Genomic DNA, 22487 nt, shown 5'->3' on the forward strand with positions numbered 1-22487 from the left:
CAGAGAGAAGCTTTTTATATGTGGTGGTGTCGGACAATAAGCGGCGGGTTTCTGTCAGGTAGTCTGCTCTGTTTTGAACCACTATCCCACCGCCTTTGTCAGCTGTTTTAATGGCTAAATCATGATTTTTAGTTAAATCAGTAAGCGCTATTTTTTCATTGGGTGTTAGATTAGAATGATTAGAACGACTGGTACTGTATGTGTCTGTTGGCTTAGATTTTGAATATCGGTGTACACAACTTGATAAAAAAAGTTTGCAGGTACGACCCTTTTGCATGCACCGGATTGAAAACTGATGTGGGCTTAAATTTACTGTGTTGTACTGGGGGTGACATTGAAGGGTGTTGTGTGAAGAGGGCTGAATCCTCATCATCCTCACTAATATATAATTCTTCTAATATTTGGTCTGATGAATTAGTGGCTTCTAAGATGGTGATCTTCACGGATGAACCGTTTGGAGAGTTTACTATATCTTTTTTAAAGATTTAAAGTGGGGTTCCACCCAAAAAAACAAAAATACATGAAAAATCCTAAAAAAAAAAAAAAAAAAAAAAATTTGGATATTTTTTTTTTTTTACTTGCCTCTAAATGCCTGTTGCTAGGGGGTCCCTCGTAGTCTGCCCCTTCCAGTGCCTGGGCTGGTGACATCACTTCCCCCTCGGCACAGAAAGGGCTCCGCTCTGCTCCCTCCCTCCTGTCAATCATCTGGGACCCATTACAGGTCCCAGGTGACTGAGCGGCCAATCACTGCGCACAGCGCCGCTCGCGCATGCGCAGTGGGTGCCAGGCTGTGAAGCCACAGCCCGGCGCCCACAGTTGCAATGCCGGCGCCGCTGAACGGAGGGGGAGACGAGCGGGGCTTCGATCCCCCCGCATCGCTGGACCCAGGGACAGGTAAGTGTCCAATTAAAAGTCAGCAGCTGCAGTATTTGCTGACTTTTAATTTTTTTTTTTTTTTTTTTACTGGACCCCCTGGGTGGAACTCCTCTTTAATGTTATAAGAGCGTTTCAACGTAAGGTTTCGAATGAAGCTTTGGAGGTCCTTGAACAGTGTAAATGAGTTGGGTAAGGATGAAGGAGCAAAATTGAGGCCTTGTTGCAATATAGAAGTTTCTGAACCAGAATACTTCAGTGTGCAGCAGCCAACCAAACCCCCCCCCCCCCCCCCCAATATATACCTGAGCCTGATCTCAATCTAGCTATGTGCACAAGAGCATCGGCTTTCTACGCTCTCTCCCTCCTCATTGGCTGAGACACAGCAGCGGAAGCTATTGGTTCACAGCCAGTGAGCAGGGGGCGGAGCCGAGCCCCGCTCTCTCTTCTTTATACACAGGTATCCCTAAAAGCTGAACTCTAGGCAGATATAACTCTCATTAATGCATTCCTGTATTTATTTATTGCAGCATTTAAAAGTATTTTCACTATACAAATAGTGCAAGTCCCTGAATGTGACCTGGTATTGGCCTTTTGCTATCCCAGTACAGCAGGGCTGGAGTATGATTAAGAGCAGCAGCACAAGAAGCTCACACTGATATGAGTAAAGGGCAGAGTGACAGAGATGAGCACGTCACTGCTTCGTATCCTTTCACTGTCCAATCACAGGTGGCTCTAGGATGACCTGGGCTCAGAGGAAGTGGGTGGAATGATGCTGGTGATCAGACTGAGGACATCTAGCAGCAGAAAAAAAAAAAAGTACTGTGGGGGAGATCTCTGAATTGAAGCTGAATATTGCAGCAAAAGCTGGGTTTCCTATTTTATCTTGGCTCCCTACTGTGTGTTTTGTTGGACTAAAATGCACAATGCCATTGTGCTGGCTATATGCATTGGCAGCCTATTCAAAACATTGCAATGCACCGCACTTGGTTACTACATGTTACCACAATGCAAAAAGTGGAAGTGTTCATTTTGGGGGACAGATCACTTCTAAATTGAATTATGGAATGTTGTATGGCAAGCATTGGTTGCTCTGGGGGTATAAAATTTGTGTTTTTTTTTTTTTGTTTTTTATTTTATTTTTTTTCTCCCCCAAGCAAAGCCTGTATGAAGCTTATTGCATTGGACGGTGTCTGAATATACTTCATTCTTCTCCCTCTTCTGTGTTATCTTTAGATTATGTTGCTGGAGAACTGCATTCTGCTGCTGCTGGCCACGGATTTCCTGCAGGGGGCAGTGTGGAGTAATGTGAAGCTGCCTGTAGCTGTCATGTCAGGATTCCTGATTGGTGAGTGAATGAAGATTCGTCAGGGTCAGAATACATTTTGTCTTGTTAGCAGCGTAACAGCCACACAGCCCTGCTTCAATGGTGCTCTTTGTTAAAGTGAACCACAGTCATTATCTGCATTTTCTGGCATTTCCCATGCTTTGTATGTGAAATTGCTTTTAAATAACCACACAAATCCAACATTAGTATTCTAGCAGGTTTCTCACATTTGCATTTTTATTTATTTTTTTTTTTTTTTGCATCATTACTTTTGGCCATTCAGAGAAAAGTGACAGAGTCTCCTGATAGCCCCTCCAACCATTCACCCCCAGCAATATACACAGTGCCTTAAAAAAAAGTATTCATACCCTTTGAAATTTTCCACATTTTGTCATGTTACAACCAAAAACGTAAATGTATTTTGTTGGGATTTTATGTGATAGACCAACACAAAGTGGCACATAATTGTGAAGTGGAAGGAAAATGATTAAATGGTTTTAAACATTTCTTACAAATATCTGAAAAGTGTGGAATGCATTTGTATTCAGCCCCCTTTACTCTGATACCCCTAACTAAAATCTAGTGGAACCAATTGCCTTCAGAAGTCACCTAATTAGTAAATAGAGTCCACCTGTGTGTAATTTAATTTCAGTATAAATACAGCTGTTCTGTAAACCCCTCAGAGATTTGTTAGAGAACATTAGTGAACAAATTGCTTTCTGAAGGCCAAGGAACACACCAGACAGGTCACGGATAAAGTTGTGGAGAATTTAAAGCAGGGTCATGTTATAGAAAAAATATCCCAAGCTTTGAACATCTCACGGAGTTCTGTTCAATCCATAATCCAAAAATGGAAAGAGTATGGCACAACTGCAAACCTAGCAAGACATGGCCGTCCACCTAAACTGACAGTACGGGCAAGGAGAACATTAATCAGAGAAGCAGCCGAAAGGCCCATGGTAACTCTGGAGGAGCTGCAGAGATCCACAGCTCAGGTGGGAGAATCTGTCCACAGGACAACTATTAGTCGTGTACTCCACAAATCTGGCCTTTATGGAAGAGTGGCAAGAAGAAACCAATTGTTGAAAGAAAGCCATTAGAAGTCTCGTTTGCGAGAAGCCATGTGGGGGACACAGCAAACGTGGAAGAAGGTGCTCTGGTCAGATGAGACCAAAATTGAACTTTTTGGCCTAAAAGCAAAATGTTATGTGTGGCGGAAAACTAACACTGCACATCACCCTGAACACACCATCCCCACTGTGAAACATGGTGTTGGCAGCATCATGTTGTGGGGATGCTTTTCTTCAGCAGGGACAGGGAAGCTGGTCAGAGTTGATGGGAAGATGGATGGAGCCAAATGCAGGGTAATCGTAAAAGAAAACCTGTTAGTCTGCAAAAGACTTGAGACTGGGGCGGAGGTTCACCTTCCAGCAGGACAACGACCCTAAACATACAGCCAGAGCTACAATGGAATGGTTTAGATCAAAGCATATTCATGTGTTAGAATGGCCCAGTCAAAGTCCAGACCTAAATCCAATTGAGAATCTGTGGCAAGACTTGAAAATTGCTGTTCACAGACGCTCTCCATCCAATCTGACAGAGCTTGAGCTATTTTGCAAAGAATGGGAAACAATTTCACTCTCTAGATGTGTAGAGCTGGTAGAGACATCCCCAAAAAGACTTGCAGCTGTAATGCAGCCAAATGTATTTCTACAAAGTATTGACTCGGGGGCTGAATACAAATGCACGCCACACTTTTCAGATATTTACCGTATTTATTGGTGTATAATATGCACCCCAATTTTAGGAGGGAAGTTTAAGGAAAATTTTAAATAAAGAACTTTGAAGCAAAATTAGGGTCACAGCTCATCAATGCACCCTGCTCAGTGCCCATCTGCAGCTTATAAATTGACCAACAATGCAGTCTATTCAGTGCCCATCTGCTGCCTCACCTTTCCCATCATTGCAGCCTTGCCAGTGTTGGATTATACCTGCAGTCTCCGAGGGAAGAGGAGGTGTGAGCTCCGCTGAATTACACAGAGCCGCGATCTCCTGTGTACCCGGCGCTCCGTCACTCACAGCCTCGCCTCCTGGCCCTGCTCATATGATAGACAGAACAGTGGGCCAATGCAGGGCCAGGAGGCGTGGCTGTGAGTGACGGAGCGCCAGTTGCACAGGAGATCGCGGCTCTATGTAATTCAGCTGCACTCGCTCCTCTTGCCTCAGAGACAGCAGGGATTGGTATATAACATGCACCCACGATTACGCCGATAAATATGGTATTTGTAAAAATAATTGAAAACCATTTGACATTTTCCTTCCACTTCACATTATGCGCCCCTTTGTTTTGGTCTATCACATAAAATCCCAATAAAATACATTTACATTTTTGGTTGTAACATGACAAAATGTGGAAAATTTTCAAGGGGTATTAATACTTTTTCAAGGCACAGTACCCACCAATTCTTTCTCCGACTGAGCCCTGGCTTTGTTGATCTGACTTAGCAGGGCTTCCAGGTATGGGAGAGCATGTGACCTCCCTCGTGTGATGGTTCTCTAACTTCCGTAGCCAATTGCAAGGCCCTGAACACAGTCACCTGGGGGGAGGGGGTTGATGTCATCCACTCAGGTAAGCTCCAACACCAGGATGGATTTCTGCAACAGGGAGTGTGGGTTGGTGAGTATAACTTGGGATTGTCGGGAGGCACTATCACTTTTCCCTGAATTGATGTCTGTCTCTTTTAAAGAAAACCTGCGGGAATAAGAACATAGGAACTGCCTTTACGGAATTTTTAAGGATATAAGTGTGTGGTCATTGTTATACTTGCAATATGTATGTCAAGTTACCTGACTTTATACTGGTTGCATGCTTGTTCCTAGACACGGCTAAACAGCAAGTTGTAACTGCATTTCTAACCTCCTCCAAGCACCGTCACCTTCTTTTTCTGTCTCTAAAGAGAATCTGCAGGAATAAAAACATAGGAGCTGCCTTTACGGATTTTTTTAAAGATACAAGCTTGTGGCCATCATTATTTTGACAGCAGGGAGACTTCCCCACCATCAGAATACACTAATCAGTACTGATGACTATAGCTGGCAGCACTGATCGATCAGGAAACATTACCACAGGTCGGGAAGAACCACCCTGCCCACACATGATTTGAAATTCAGCCAGTCCCTGCTGAACCAGCAGAATTCCAATCCATGTGTGGCCGGCTTTACTCTGTATGATGGTGTCCCCACCTGAAAATTAAACGTTGCAAACAGATGGACAGCTTGCATTCCAAATGCCTAGGTGCAGGAGGTAGTGTCCCAGGGCTTCAAATTTAAGTTTTTTGCTCCCTGCCCACTCTTCATTTCCTCACCTACAGCCTTCCTGTGTCTCCACATAGACAATCAAATTGTCATTCTGGATCAAAGTTTATTTTCCCCAGTCCCTGTGGCAGAACAATTTGGGTGTTTTTACTTTCCAAAACTGAAAGGGGGAGATGCACTCAATCTTGGATCACAAAGTTCTGAATGTTTGTTTAAATTTGAGCCCAAAAATTCCCAATTCTAATCCACCGGATCTGTCATCGCCTTGCTCCACCAGAGATCTATTTTGGTTTAGGTGGACAAACACTTGCTTGTGCTCCTCTTTCCAGCAAATCCGCAATTTCTGCATTTTCGTTGTAGGGTCCACAACCCTACCAGTTCATGGTCTTTCCCTTGGGCCTTTCCTCTGCACCTTGGGTCAGCGAAGACTGACAGACAATGTTGCCTCCTAACTGTCCAGACATTAGAGATTGGGTGAATGCTGAACCCAGGTGAATGATGAACCTTCACACACAGTTGCTTGAATCGGCCCAGTTAGGAGTACCTTAATCTGGTTCTTGTCATGTCTCGCTTTCCTGGGAAAAACTTTTCAAACCATCTGTTCATGGGTTTTAAATTCAAGAAGCTATCTGACTCCCTACTTCTGTGGAGTCTTGGGGCTGATACTGGCTTCCTTCAGGGCGGTTCTTTTTTACCCAATTTCACTCCAGACATTTGCAACACACAATTCTGCTGTTGTCCTGTCTCTGAACATCAGGGAGGAACCAGAATTTATACTGCTACAAGAGAGCGGATTCTGACCTGGGTAGATCTTCCAGCCAGCTATGTACATTCCAGGCATAGACAATCGGCAAGCAGATTTCCTTGGCCCGCAGCACTTGGAACCAGGAGTGTGGTTCCTTCACCCAGGTGTTCAAGAGCCATGTCACCAGTAAGGGATGCCAAATGTGGACCTCCAGGTTCAACAAGCTGGATAATATTGTATCCATGTACAGGGACCCCTAATTGAAGCAGTGGATGCACTGGTGGCTCTCTGGGATTATTACACCCTGATCTCTGCATTTCCTTCCTTGAAATTTGATTGTCTGCTCTACAGGATGGAGATAGAGGGCATTTCAGTTGTCCTCATTACTCTGCACTGGCCCAGTCGAGTGTCCTACACTGACAGGGTAAGTCTGCTGGCACTGCTAGATTTTTGGGATCTGTCCCAAGAACCAGTTTTTCGTTCTGGCATTATTGGCATGGCTGTTGAAGTCTATGTTCTAAAAACCATGGGTATCTGAGTGATTCTTACAATGCTTAGTTTACTTTCCGCAAGGTCTACATTACTCAGAAACTTCTCAGTTGGACAAATTCTCTCTTTCTTGCAGCTGGGTTTGGCTCTCAACAATATCAAGGGTCAGGTGTCTGCCCTTTCCATTCTTTTTCAGAGATTGTTGGCCTCTCACTGTTTCCAAGTGATTTTGTGGGATCTGAATCTTGTTTTCTTTGCACTTCAGAAACCGCCATTTAAACCAATTCAAGACTTTCCTCTCTCTACCTTCACCCACAAGGTGGTTTTCTTTGTAGCCATCACCTCTGCAAGGCTAGTATCTGAACTGGTCTGGTGGGCTTGCAAGAACCCTTTTTTATTTTATATAGGAAGAAGGTGGCATTAAGGCTTGGGATTTCCTTTTTTTTTTTTTTTTTTTTTTTTATGTCATGAGTCACAGAGTCAGGCTAATATTCCTTACCTACTGGGTTATACTCTATCTCCAGGTGAATGGACACTGGTAGATCAAAATGTCTTCAGAGAGAAAGTGATCCCCTATATAACCCCTCCCACACAGAAGCACTTCAGTTTTTTGCCATTGTCTGCAAGGTGGATGGCACGGTTTGTTTGAGCTCTCTGAGCTCCAGGTCTCTAGTCTCACAAACGGTTCTTAGATGAATCAAAGGATTGACCGATCGGATCCATTTGACACAGGCTTTATATGCTTAGATAAATGGTACCCGAGCCTCACAAAGAAGACTCAAGATCCTGCGAGGTGCATTCGCAAAAGCGCAGCTGGATTTAGCAGTTGTTTGTTTGGCGGCCATGCCGCACGTGCGCAGTAGCCTTTATCCGAACGCACGAGGATTTGCGTCATATGCAAATGCAGCCATGTATGTGCGCACGCACAGCGTTCTGGCACACACCCAGCTTATTTAGGCTGTATAGGCCAAGCATGCGGTGCTTCCAGAGGGCAGCTGTGGGACACAGAGCAGGCTCTGAACAGACACTTGCAGTGGTTCATTCTTTCCTAACCGGGTTATGCGAGTCACCAAGTGTTGCTTGGCAGGCTAAAGGTGCTTAGCAGGATTGTTACATAGGGGCTTAGGAGCCCCTATTAAAGGGTCTCACTTCTGAGGTGTTTTAACAATACACCCAAGTACTCTCTTTTTGTGGCGGGTAAATGTCTTCAAAAAAGAGGAGCGGGACTAAAACTATAAGGAAGGGCACACCGATGTCATCAGTAGTTCCTGATGAACCTAGTCATATCCCTAGTGTTTTATCCCCTGAAAGACCAGAGGCATCTGAGCCGCTGCACCTATCTGGTATTGTGCCTACAGTCAACGCTGCTGCTTCACCCTTTATCACTAAGGATGAACCGTCCTCGGCCCTAGCCGGGTTAGAGCACAGGATTGCTGGAATGATTGCCTCCATCCAGCAGGGTAGCAGGAAGCGTGACAGATCCCCCTCCCCGGAGCTTCCTAGTCTGGCGCAGGAATGGGTTGAGGATGGGGAAGAGCTTAAAGCTCAGGACTCTGAGCCTGCTTCCGAGCAATCTGGACAAGAAGATATCTCAGTCGCAGAGGCTTTTTATCCTGACTCTGACCGAAATGGTTCGTTCTGCCTTTAAGTTGCCTCTTGCAGAGGTGACAGCCCCCCTGGTCCTCTTTTGGGATCCCTGAGGCCTCTTCAGGCCTCACAGGCTTTCCCTGTGCACCCCCTGTTGGAACAGGTGGTGTATGCTGATTGGGAATATCCTGACATGATTTTTTGTTCCTCCTAAGAGGTTTTCCCTTTTTATATCCCATTAATGAAAAGTTAATTAAAAAATGGAGCATGCCAGCAGTAGATGCAGCAGTCTCTTCCTTAACCACTGAGCCTCGTCTTGAGATTTGTTGTTTACAAGCTAAAAATATTTTTTTTTTTTTTTTTTGCTAGAAAATTACTTGGAACCCCCCCAAACGTACTTTTTTTTTTCTAACACCCTAGAGAATAAAATGGCGGTCGTTGCAATACTTTGTCACACCGTATTTGCGCAGCGGTCTTTCAAGTGCACTTTTTTTGGAAAAAATACACTTTTTTAACTAAAAAATAGGACAACCGTAAAGTTAGCCCAATTTTTTTTTTATATTGTGAAAGATAATGTTACGCTGAGTAAATTGATGCCCAACATGTCACGCTTCAAAATTGCGCCCGTTTGTGGAATGGCGACAAACTTTTACCCTTAATCTCCATAGGCGGCGTTAAAAAAATTCTACAGGTTGCATGTTTTGAGTTACAGAGGAGGTCTAGGGCTGGAATGATTGCTCTCACTCTACCGATCACAGTGATACCTCACATGTGTGGTTTGAACACAGTTTTCATATGCGGGCGCTACTCACGTATGCGTTCACTTCTGCATGCGAGCTCGGTGGGACAGGGCGCATTTAAAAAATTATTTTTTTTCTAATTTATTTTACCTTTTTTATTTTTACACTGTTCTTTAAAAAAAAAAGTCACTTTTATTCCTATTGCAAGGAATGTAAACATCCCTTGTAATAGAAAAAAGCATGACACGACAGGACCTTGAATATGTCTTGAATATGAGATCTGGGGTCAAAAAGACGTCAGATCTCATATTTACAATAAAATGCAATTAAAAAAAATGGCCCTTTAAGAGCTATGGGTGGAAGTGACGTTTTGACTTTGCTTCCGCCCTGCAATGGTATGGAGACAGGTGGGGGCCATCTTCCCCCTCACTTATCTCCATACCCAGCAAGGGAGAAGATCCAATCGCCTCCGCCGACGGCTCCGGTAAGTGGCGGAGGGCACCGGAGTGCGGCGGGGGGGCCTCTCCCACCGCCGATAAAAGTGATCTTGCTGCGAATCCGCTGCAGAGACCACTATTATCAGAAAGCGGACCACCGGCCGAAGAAGAGGATACCGGGGTTATGGCAGCTAGCTGCTGCCATAACAAAGATATTCCTCTTCAAAGTTAGGGCGTATATCAGCGTGTGGTGGTCCGTAAGTAGTTAAACAAGAACATAACTTGTCCGGTAGATAACGCACAGGGTTTGAAAAACCCTGTTGACAAGAAATTATTAACCACTTAAGGACCGGGCCTCTTTTTTAGATGTGGTGTTTACAAGTTAAAAACAGTTTTTGTGCTAGAAAATTACTTGGAACCCCCAAACATTATACCTTTTTTTTTTTTTTTTTTTTTTTTCCCTAACACCCTAGAGAATAAAATGGCGGTCATTGCAATACTTTCTGTCACACCGTATTTGCGCAGTGGTCTTACAAGCGTTTTTTTTTTTTTTTGTTTTGTTTTTTTTTTTTAGTACACTTTTTTTTAATTAAAAAATAGGATACAAAAAAAGTTAAAGTAAAGTTAGCCCAATTTTTTTTATACTGTGAAAGATAATTTTACGCCGAGTAAATTGATACCCAACATGTCACGCTTCAAAATTGCGCCCGTTCGTGGAATGGCAACAAACTTTTACCCTTAAAAAGTTCTACAGGTTGCATGTTTGCGTTTAGTGTGTGGTTTGAACACAGTTTTCGTATGCGGGCGCTACTCACATATGCGTTCACTTCTGCACGCGAGCTTGGCGGGACGGGGCGCGTTTATTTTTTATTTTTTTTTCTTTATTTTACCTTTTTTATTTTTACACTGTGTAAAAAAAAAAAAAAAAAAAAAGTGTAACTTTTATTCCTATTACAAGGAATGTAAATATGCCTTGTAATAGAAAAAAGCATGACAGGACCTCTTAAATGTGAGATCTGGGGTCAAAAAGACCTCAGATCTCATATTTACACTAAAATGCAATTTAAAAAAAAAAAAATTGTCATTTAAAAAAATGAAAAAAAAAAAAATGGCCCTTTAAGAGCTATAAGCGGAAGTGACGTTTTGACGTCGCTTCCACCCTGCAGCGTCATGGAGACGGGTAGGGGCCATCGTCCCCTCACTCATCTCCATGCACAGCCATGGGAAGGATCCGATTGCCTCCGCCGCTGCCGACGGCTCCGGTAAGCGGCGGAGGGCACCGGATTGGGAGGGGGGGGGGGCTGCCACCGATAAAAGTGATCTTGCGGCGAAACCACTTTTATCTTGTACCGGACCGCCGGCCGAACAAGGGGATACCGGGGTTATGGCAGCTAGCTGCTGCCATAACAACGATATCCGTCCTCAAAGTAAGGACGTACATTGGTGTGCGGTGGTCCGGAAGTGGTTAAAGTGATTGTAAGGGTTCGTTTTTTTGTTTTTGTTTTTTTTAAATAACATACTTGCCTCCACTGTGCAGCTCGTTTTGCACAGAATTGCCCTGAACCTCGTCTTCTGGGGTCCCCCGGTGGCTCTCGCGACGACTCCCCACATCAGATAACTCCCTAGGAGAAGCACTTTCCCAAGGGGGTTACCTTGCGGGCGCTCTCCCAAGTCCAGCCCCCGGCATCATTGGATTTGATTAACAGCAGCGGGAGCCAATGGCTGTGCTGCTATCAGTCTATCCAATCAAGAGGCAGAGAACCCCGGGCAGAGAGACAGCACGTTCCCGCGGGTCAAGTTCCAGGGCTCAGGTAAGTAAAATGGGGGGGCTGGGGGACCAGTCACTGCCAGGTGTTTTTTCACCTTTATGCATAGGATGCATAAAGGTGAAAAAACACGAAGGTTTACAACCCCTTTTAAAGGCTTCCTTTTTTTTGGCCAGTTCAGCTATTCAGCCAGCTGTTGCAGCAATTGGTATCTGCCAGTCCGTAAAGGATCAGGTCAAACGGCCTGATAGGCCTAACCAGGAGGATGATCTGCCTGAAAGTAAGACAGTTATTTCTTGAGTGCTGTGTTTTTGCTATTGACGCCTTAAAGGATTCAATACAGCAGGTTTCTCGTTTGGCTCTCTTGTCTGTACATATTCGCAGACTTTTATGGCTTAAGAACTGGTCAGCTGATCTTCCTTGTCAAAAGTTATTGGCAGGTTTCCCTTTTCATGGGGAACGTTTCTTTGGTGATCATTTGGAAAAATATATCCAAAAGATCTCCGAAAGGAAGAGTTCTCTGCTAGGCGGTCCTAGCACTAGAAAAGGTCCTAGCACCAGTACTGGGTTTTTTAAGGGCCCAAGGAATCCTGGTGCTCGGGTATCTGAACAACCTCCTACTCCTCCGAGGCAGTGCCCTATGCCCAGTTCCATTCCAGGCCTTTACAACAAGACCTCTTGTTGGCCTGGACCAGAAGAGGAAAGGCCCTGGATTATCCAATGTGCTTATCTCCTCGGGCACGCTTAAGCCTAAACTGGTGGTTGCAGGATCAGAACCTGCGAAAGGGAAAACTTGGAGAGTACTGACTATAGATGCCAGTCTCTCAGGCTTGGGAGTGACCCTAGAAAGGGAAAATGGTCAGGGACAGAACAGATCCTGCCCATCAACGTCCTGGCATTACAGGCAGTACGTCTGGCCCTACGGTCCTGGACGGTGGAGCTTCAGGACTGCCCTATCGGGGTTCAGTCTGACAATGCCACTGCAGTGGCCTATTTAAACCAAGGCGGTACCAGCTCGTTCAGCTCTGAAGGAGGTGAACCACATACTAGCCTGGGCAGAGAGACATATGCCGATTTTATATCAGCACTCCATATCCTGGGAGTAGAGAACTGGAGGGCAGATTATCTCAGCCACCAGCAGATCTGCCCGGGGGAATGGTCCATACATCCAGGGGTGTTCCAGGAAATTCGCCAGCGCTGGGGATGGCCAGAGGTCAACCTATTGGCATCCAGATTCAACAACAAGCTACAGAAATTTGTGTCCCGAACAAGGGATCCTCTGGCAATCGGAGCAGATGCTCTGATCGTTCCATGGAGACAGTACTCCCTGGTTTATGCTTTCCCTCCGATCCCTCTCCTTCCACATTTGTTGCGCATGATTCAGAAAGAGGGAGTTCCAGTCATTCTGGTGGCACTAGCCTGGCCCAGAAGGCCCTGGTTCCCGGAGATTATGAGACTGACAATAGACAGGCCATGGACGCTTCCACGTCGCCCCGATCTACTGTCTCAAGGCCTTATATTCCTCCCCAATTTACAGTCTATTTGACAGCATGGCTATTGAAGCCAGGGTGTTAAAGAACTGTGGCATCTCCGGATCAGCAGTGTCTACCCTAGTGAATGCTAGAAAATCTGTCTCTAGGAAAATTTATCATAAGGTCTGAAGACTTATGTTGCTTGGTGTGAAGCCAGAAAATGGCTTCCTCGGAAATACGTGATTGTGAGAATTTTTTCTTTTCTACAGTCAGCTGTGAAAATCAAATTGGCTTTGAGTACAATCAGAGGTCAAGTTTTGGCCCTATCAGTATTCTTCCAAAGGCCTTTAGCCTCCCATTCACTGATCCAAAGCTATATGCAGGGGGCAACTCGTTTGCTTCCCCCCATTAGGTCACCTATGTGTCCTTGGGACTTGAACTTGGTGCTGTCTGTGTTACAGAAACAGCTATTTGATCCTATCAAGGAAATTGCATTAGACTTGCTGTCACGCTAGCTAGCCTTCCTGATGGCTATCACCTTGGCTGGAAGGGTGTCGGAGTTGGCGGCCCTCTCGTGCAGGGAACCGTACTTGATCCTTCGCCACGACAGGGTCGTGTTACGACCTGTTCCATCCTTTTTGCCAAAAGTGGTGTCGGCCTTTCATTTAAATCAGGACATTATTTTGCCTTCTTTTTTCTCTCAGCCTCGTTCAGTGGAAGAGAGACGACTGCATTCTTTGGACTTTGTCCGGCACTCAAGGATTATTTGTCTAGATCTGCAGAGATCCGAGTTTTAGACTCCTTTTTTGTTTTACCAAAAGGACCCAAGAAAGGGCAGGCATCTTCCAAAGCTTCCATTGCCAATTGGGTCCGTCAATTGGTCATTCAGGCCTACGGTCTAAAACATAAAGCTCCTCCCTTTAGGGTGAGCGCGCATTTGTGTATAAACCTCCTGGGCTTTTCGCCATCGGGTATCTGTGGCTCAGATTTGTAAGGCTGGTCTTCAGTGCATACATTTACAAAATTTTATCAAGTGTTCGAGCAGCCGAGGATTCGGCTTTCGGCCTGCAGTGTACTGCGGGCTGCCGTATAAGTTTTGATGGCTATTGTTTAGCAGGGTGTCTCCCTCCCCTCAAGGCTATTGCTCTGGGATGTCCCAGTAGGTAATGAATATTAGCCTGACTCTGTGTCCCTTGATGTATAAAAAAAAAAAAAAAAAAATAGGATTTTTTCGTCATACTTGCCTGTAAAATGCTTTTCTTTGAGTACATCATAGGACACAGAGATCCCTCTCCTCTTTTGTAAGGATTCAGTGCTTGCTACAAAACTGAAGTGCTTCCTGTATGGGAGGGGTTATATAGGGGATCACTTCCTGTCTGAAGACCTTTGGTCTACCAGTGTCCATTGACCAGGAGATAGAGCATAGTCCAGTAGGTAATGAATATTGGCCTGTCCCATGATGTACGCAAAGAAAAGGATTCTACAGGTAAGTATGACGAAAAAAATCCTATTTTTCCTATGATTGTTTTCTGCTTTTTCACCTGAATCGGGACATTGTTCTCTCTCTTCTCCTGCTTTTCACCTCAACCTACGTTTTGGTTCCAGTTCATCAAAAGAAATTTCCCTCCATTGTTTTAAAGTGGTTCAGGTCTGTGTGAGTCTCTCACAGCCACTGCTTCTTTTTGAAATAACAATTCCTTTTTGTGACTCTGGATGGACAGTGATAGGGCACCCTGGCTTCTCACTACACAATATCTAGGTGGCTCAGACAGCCTTTCCTGTCCATGCCCGCCAAGGTAGATCTGTCGGCGCATCTTGGGCTTTTCAGCATCGAACACCTGTTTTCCGGATTTGCCAGGCTGCCACCTGGCCTTCTGTTCAATCGTTCTCTATATTTTATCAGGTGGAAGTTTTGGGCCGCATCTGATGCCAGCTCCAGGTTGAAGGTCCTTCAGGCTGCTTTTAAACTGCAGGCAGTCTCAAGTTCTCCCCTGGTTTCTTGAGCCTATTAGTCATTGTTTGCTGTTTTGCTCACCCCTCAGTTGAATTGCTTTTGGATGTCCAGAAAGTGTGAGCCTCCCTGTGCCCTTCAATAGACGAGAAAGAAAATCCAAATTTTCTACTCGCGATACAATTATTTTCTTGGACTTAAATGAGGGACGCTGGTCCCACCGCTCTGTGTTTTATGATCAGTGCTTTCAGTACTAATTTACTACAAAACTGAGGCAAGCCGGGGGTCGGGAATCCTGAGCTGTCATACAGTTCTGTTTGCTAGTGTTTAATCCTATTGTAGGTGGCAGTATAAACCAAAGATTTAGGACTTCTTATGTCCCCCAATGAACTCCAGTGAAAGGATTTTTACAGTGAGCAAAATAAATAACTTTTACTGCATAAAAAACCCTTTTAAGCCAGATCTAAATGTTAAATATCTTGGGGTACCTATTGTTAGGCTGGACTGTTCATTTTAAAGCATTGAAATGTCTGACCACTCCATTATGTGTTATTTACATTACATTTACACATACTGTAGCTGCTGACTTTTAACATTAGGGCACTTACCTGTCCTGGAGTCCAGCAATGTTGGCACCGCAGCTGATGTTTCCATCAGCTGTCGGGTGCTGCCGCCACCATTGCCGGTAAGGGAACCCGGCAGTGTAGCCTTTTGGCTTCACGACCGGGACCCTACTGCGCATGCTCGAAGTACGCTGCGCTCTCACTGGCCCGGCAGAAGGGGAGGGAGGAGGAGGGGGACAGAGCTGTGACATACTTTGCCACGACCTGGTCTCCCGGAAGTGGGGACAGGATACCAGTCAAAGACAGGTATCCGCTCCCTCCCGAAGGGTGCCAAATGTGGCACTGGAGGGGGTGAGGAATCAGATACGCAGAAGTTCGCTTTTGGGTGGAACTCCTCTTTAAAATCCTTGCAATGTATATAGATCAACCAGAGGGGAATGTTTTTTTTCAATAAAAGTGGAGTTACTCATTAAGTGATCACATCACGTACATTAGGCAAGGCTGCCCAGTACAGTCCTAACCCATAGACAAGGTAAATAGCCTTGTGTCCTATATGTTCACACCAATGCTTGTGTTTTGAAAAAATTGATTTTATTTTTAATCTTTTTCAGGTTGTGCTGCCTTAATCATTTACTACACTCTCCTGCACCCGAAATCCACAGAGATTTCCCAAAGCTGTAAGAAAACTGGAACAAATCGCACCAAACAGGACGACACTAGTCCCTCTTCCAGATGGTGGAGCCGAACTTCCAAGAAGGAGAACAATGACTTATTTGGGAGAGAGGAACTGAGTCCAAAGGCTGAAAACCATGAAGGTGTTGCAGGCGAGGAAGATCTCCCCTGGAAGAAAGTTGCTGATAAGCGGCATCACTTGCTTCTACTGAAACTCGCAATGAAAACTGGAAACATGTCAAAAATCAATGCTGCCTTTGGCGAGGGTGGTTTTGGGGACCTCTTTGCACTTGGGTGTGCACAAAATGTCCAGCAACCATTAATTCAGAACTGTGCCTTAGCTGATGAAAAAAAAAATGAAAATGTTAAAACTAATTCTTTAAAGTCTACCCCATGGATGTTAGACCCAGGACAAACAGACATTGGCCAGGATCATAAGTACATTCTACATGAATGTTCTGCTTATGTTACACTTGAAAACTCCAAAACGGAAAACGACCCAAAGAAAGGGCAGAACCAAATTAAGGCGTGTGAATCGTTGGAGTACTGTGGAAAATCCCCAGATGTTTATGCTGGTGGTTCTCCAAGCAATGGAGCCCTTGGAAGCCCAACACTGTACTTTAGCGCACACGCTGAAGGAACGGTTCAACCGGGGAAGGATTCACACTTGCATGTTCCGGAAATTTGCATGAAACCTCAGACTGATAGCCCACTAAAAGAGTTGCCAGAGAGTGAGACCGAGAATATTCAGGTTATGTGTGTCAGCCCTATTCTGAGTTTGCCCACCAACAGCAACTTCCACCGGAGCATTGGAGAAGATGCAGGAAGTTTGTGTGAGGAGTCTGATATTTCCCATGATGATTCTGGCGTTCTAGAAATAGAAGAACCTATGTCAAAACGAGGCTACCATTTGCTACCATCTGGCATCCTTCCTTCATCTGTAAGAGGAAGGCTTGTCCAGGAAGAGAAGCCTTGTTTCACCTCCACCCCCAAACCACAAGCCACCAATGTGGAATCGGAACCACGAGAGTCAACAAAGGCCAGGAGGAGGCTAGACCAGTTGACTGAGAGAATATAGACCCATGGAAGGTCTCCTAAGCTACGATAGAATGTGGTTCTTGGTCACAATGCAGTACCCATCTGGTAGGATGGGTAACTTGGCGCATACTCCCATAGTGTGTCTTAATATGCCTGGAATATCCGTCTTGATCCCTGGTTTTAACACTGAGAGTATAATGGTAGAATCCCGTCCAGTGGAGTAGAGTATGAAGGATTTGGTGTGATGGAATTCAGTGTTGATGGTACATGACCTTTTCAACATTCAATCCGGTGTGCAATTAACAGAAATAATATTTAAAGCTTTTTTTTTTAACGCCAATTTATATTATTTATTCTATATTTCTATGAAATCTGTGTTTGTTGGTTGTATCTAGTCTTAGTGGTACGTGTTTTGCGATGTTGCCAGGCTCCTGTCATCAGGTAACCAGATGTATTTAGAGGTCAATGCATTTCCGTAGGCAGTATTAAGCCAGAGATTGTGTGCCTTTTGTTGACAGTAATGTAAAAGCCTCCAAGGAAAGGGATGTGGTGTAAATTTTAGGCAGATTGCCTATTACCCAATCCAAAAAAAAAAATGTTTTCTTTTTGTACATCATTGATGTATTTACATTTTGGAGCTGTGTCATTGCGTCTTCCCCTTTAGTCTGGGGGATAATTGGCCCAGTGAGCTGTTATCAGCCCTTTGCAGTTCCCTAGACCAGGGGTTTCTGAACTTACACAAAGGGCCAGTTTACTGGCCTCCAGACTAGGGGGGGCTGGACTGTGACCTTTGGGAGTAGAAATTGTCCTGTTTGGCGTAAACAATGAATCTTTGGTATGGGGGGGGGGAATAATGCCCCATCTCTGATGTCAGTGGGAGTAATAGTGCTCCATCATTAGTGTTTAATGGGAGAAATCGAGCCCCATCATTGGTGTTAGTGGGATTAACAGTGCTCCATCTTTGGTGTCAATGGGAAAATCGGTGTCAGGAGCAGGATTATTGCCTAATTGTTGGTGTCAGTGGAAGGAAATGTGCCCCAAGGGCCAAATAAAGGCAAGCAAAGGGCTGCATGCCGTCCGCAGTTTTTAGACCACTGCCCGAGACAGCAGAGCTCAGACTGGCAGAGGTAGGGACAGGACTGAGAACCAATTAGGTGTGCAGCATTCAAATGTGCTCACTGGGAACATGCTGATCGGAGGGAGCAAGCACTGTCCAGTTAGAAGGGTAACGATGAGCAGATGACACCACTGTTTTCATTAACGAAGTGGCACCACCCCTCTAGCTGTCCTGTGGATAGACTGAAATATAAACATTTTAACAGTAAAAACCAATCTCAATATGTGTTTTCAGCTTTGTATTTAGCTGTTTGCCTGGAGTTCAGCTTTATCAGTAATGGGCTTGGTGTACGTAAGCACCACATAAACTAAAAACAGACTGGGGAATTTAAGAGTAACTTCCCTCAAAAAGCGAAGTCCCACTGACTCGCTCCCTCTCCAAGCCTGTGAACGAGTTGTGTTTTTTTTGGGGGGGGAGCAAGTACTGATTAATATTGGCACCTGCTCCCACTGCCAAAATTTTTTTTTTTTTTTTTTTTCCTATTTTTGTTTTATTTTACAAACTCTAATGGAGATCTCATCGCTCCTGGCTTTGTCAGCGGTACAGCTGTTGCAAGGTTAAAGGTGTCTTTCTGACAGGAGATCTGACTGCTGGAGTCCCAAGAAGATGCACAAAGCTTAGCAGGGTTTGTGCTCTCCAGTTTACCTAGACCTGATGCTTTACTCTGATACAGACCTTAAAGAGGTTGTACCTATAGGTAAGCTATAATAAGGGACTGTAAATATCTCCTAAATGTGCGCCGTTTAGGAGATATTTGCTGTACACTGCGCTGATCATGTCATTGGCACATGTGCTGTGAAGAAGCGGCCGCCCATGCCGTTTCTTCAATAGCAAGTGCCATGAGCGGCGGCTCCCGCGAACATGTGCGGGAGTGACGTCACGTGACTCTGGCCAGTCACAGAGCCGGAGTCCGAGGCCCCGGAAGGTAGAGGGGCGAAGATGGAAGCGGCCTGCAGCGGGGACAGCACAGGCTTCGTTTGCAGGCAAGTTTCACATAATGTGCTAGTATGCAATGCATACTAGCACATTATGCTTTTACTTTGCAGGGGGAAAAAAAGAAGTAAAACCCATAAGGGTTTACTTCCTCTTTAAGGGCAGATTCACACCTTTGCATTACCACGGTGCATAGTGGCGCACCTTGCACGCATTAGTGCATTGTGATGCCGTTTATTTTGAAGAACACTCCAATGTACTGGAGGAGCACACCTCTGTGGAAGCACACCACCAGTCTGTGACACGCTGCCTGGCATTGTAGTGCTCTATAGGAAGTGATGTTTTGACAGCACTCAAATGAATAGGCTGCTTTAACACAACCGATCTGAATGTGGTCCAAATATATGAACCTTTAGTGGAGCAGGAAGACACCCTCTTCCTCACTGCATGTGGAAAGCGGTTAGTTATGATCATATATCCTTCCTTTTTTTTTTTTTTGTGTGTGTTAAACGTGTACATGTTGCACAGGAGGTAACCTACCTATACCTAGGGTACAAACGAAGTCCTGTTTCTGGGGATGATTTTATTATTTATCTATGTTGTTTATAAGCTTTCCTTTTTGAAGCCATAATACATTTTAAAATAAACTTAATCGCTGCTTTATACCTGTGTAAAAAAAAAAAAAAAAAAAAACACGTGCCAGTGTTCTATCAGAATAGCTAACCCATCAGATTAGGGAATGGAAGTGACGTTCTGTCAGCCGCTCACGTGTTCCCCCGATACCAGGTTTGCTAATCTGACAGAACACCTGCAGTCAGAAGAAGGGGGCAGCAGACATCTTATTACACCCAGCTACGTCCTTGAATTTCAAAGTAATTCTAAATAAATATAGTATGGGTACATGTGTGATGCTGTTTTGATGTTACATTTTGAAAGAAGCTGGACGCTAGCCGTAGGAAGGTTGCAGAGGGCATGTTGGTACACCCCGCACTGCTCAACTCTAAACCTTTTTAGGCTTTCAAAATTAAACATCCAAACAGCATCACAGATGTCAATATACTATATTTATATACACTCACTTTATTACTAAAATTACTCTGCAATTCAAGACGTAGCTGGGTGTAGTAAGATGTCCGCTGCCTTCTTCTGACTGCAGGTGTTCTGTCAAATTGGCAAACCTGGCAGCGGTGGAACGCATGACGGAACGTCACTTCTGTTACATTTATCTGACGGGTTCGCTAATCTAATAGAACACCGGCTGTTCAATTTTTGGACTATATATTAGTACTCCTTAGCATGCAATGGAGCTGAACAGGTCTGGACCAGAAAAAAAAAAAGATACCTTCTTTCTGCAAAAGGAGCCTCTATCTTAGTGTAAGCTATGCGGCTGCTTGATGCAATGCAGGTGGCAGGAACAGACAATATTTTCACTGGGATACCCTGAGTTGATCTGAGAAATCTAACTGCCTCGAGAAATCTAAAGCCTAGACGATACACGATCAGGAAATTGGCCGAAAAATAATATAATCTGATCGTTGGTACATAGCTTTCGAAAGCCAATCACAACAGTTCATGGGAAATTATAAAAAGGGACAAACACAAAAAATTTTCTTGTACGATACCAGAACATACATTATTCGTCCGGGATAAAAAGAAAAAAGGGAAGTCCAAACCACGCATGCTCGGAAATGACAGAATACAATACAACACATTGCATCACTTCTGAAGTTCAGCGAATTTTCGTAACTTAAGTTACCTTTCGTTTTCGATATGAGACTAGCATGCAAGAAAAGGATGATCATTCGTCCAATATTCTAATTGTGTGACCGTATACCATACAACTCCTTTAGATTTACCATCACCTATGTAGTATAGGGGCTCACCTGATTTATGCAAATGGGATGGGTTGTTTAGGTTTGTCGTCATATTACATAGTTTTGGCCAATTCAAAGGAGGTTTTAAAGAGATTAAACAATCATATTGTAGATACACTATTGCTGACTTTTATCCTTAAGCCCCGTACACATGGGCCAGTTCAACAGAAACCTGCCGACATTCAGCCTGTGTACGGCACCCTGTCCCAACAGAAATGGGCTGACATTCGGCCCTTATGTACCACACCCTGTCCCAACAGAAACCGGCTGACATTCAGCCCCTGTGTACGACACCCTGTCCCAACAGAAACCGGCTGACATTCAGCCCCTGTGTACGACACCCTGTCCCAACAGAAACCGGCTGACATTCAGCCCCTGTGTAGGACACCCTGTCCCAACAGAAACCGTCTGAAATTCGGCCCCTGTGTACGACACCCTGTCCCAACAGAAACCGGCTAAAATTCAGCCCCTGTGTACGATACCCTGTCCCAACAGAAACTGGCTGAAATTCGGCCCCTGTGTACGATACCCTGTCCCAACAGAAACCGGCTAAAATTCGGCCCCTGTGTACGATACCCTGTCCCAACAGAAACCGGCTGAAATTCAGCCCCTGTGTACGATACCCTGTCCCAACAGAAACTGGCTGAAATTCGGCCCCTGTGTACGATACCCTGTCCCAACAGAAACCGGCTAAAATTCGGCCCCTGTGTACGATACCCTGTCCCAACAGAAACTGGCTGAAATTCGGCCCCTGTGTACGATACCCTGTCCCAACAGAAACCGGCTAAAATTCGGCCCCTGTGTACGATACCCTGTCCCAACAGAAACCGGCTAAAATTCGGCCCCTGTGTACGATACCCTGTCCCAACAGAAACGGGCTGACATTCGGCCCGTGTGTACGACACCCTGTCCCAACAGAAACCGGCTGACATTCGGCCCGTGTGTACGACACCCTGTCCCAACAGAAACTGGCTGAAATTCGGCCCCTGTGTACGACACCCTGTCCAACAGAAACCGTCTGAAATTCGGCCCCTGTGTACGACACCCTGTCCCAACAGAAACCGTCTGAAATTCGGCCCCTGTGTAGGACACCCTGTCCCAACAGAAACCGTCTGAAATTCGGCCCTTGTGTACGACACCCTGTCCCAACAGAAACCGGCTAAAATTCGGCCCCTGTGTACGATACCCTGTCCCAACAGAAACTGGCTGAAATTCGGCCCCTGTGTACGATACCCTGTCCCAACAGAAACCGGCTAAAATTCGGCCCCTGTGTACGATACCCTGTCCCAACAGAAACCGGCTGAAATTCGGCCCCTGTGTACGATACCCTGTCCCAACAGAAACCGGCTGAAATTCGGCCCCTGTGTACGATACCCTGTCCCAACAGAAACCGGCTGAAATTCGGCCCCTGTGTACAATACCCTGTCCCAACAGAAACCAGCTGAAATTTGGCCCATGTGTACAGAAACCAACTGACATTGGCCCATGTGTACGGCACCCTGTCCAACAGAAATCGGCCGAATGTCCGGCTTCTGTCAAAGGGGCATGACCAAAAAAGATCTGCCGATAGGCATCCGATCAGTGCTAA

The 22487-nt window shown here is 45.1% G+C and overlaps 1 protein-coding gene across 1 annotated transcript in view; it reads left to right on the forward strand.

Annotated features, from left to right (window-relative positions):
* Window positions 1–21569, forward strand: part of XKR5 (XK related 5) — a 62481-nt gene extending 40912 nt beyond the window's left edge. Inside the window, exons 6-7 of the mRNA XM_073625147.1 lie at window positions 2110–2221; window positions 15877–21569. Of these exons, the coding sequence (XP_073481248.1) occupies window positions 2110–2221; window positions 15877–17015 (1251 nt within the window). The 3' untranslated portion in view covers window positions 17016–21569. The remainder of the gene's footprint in view (window positions 1–2109; window positions 2222–15876) is intronic.
* The last annotated feature ends 918 nt before the right edge of the window (window positions 21570–22487 follow it).

This window comes from Aquarana catesbeiana, linkage group LG04 (genome assembly GCF_042186555.1).
Source record: "Aquarana catesbeiana isolate 2022-GZ linkage group LG04, ASM4218655v1, whole genome shotgun sequence".
Classification (NCBI taxonomy): Eukaryota; Metazoa; Chordata; class Amphibia; order Anura; family Ranidae; genus Aquarana; species Aquarana catesbeiana.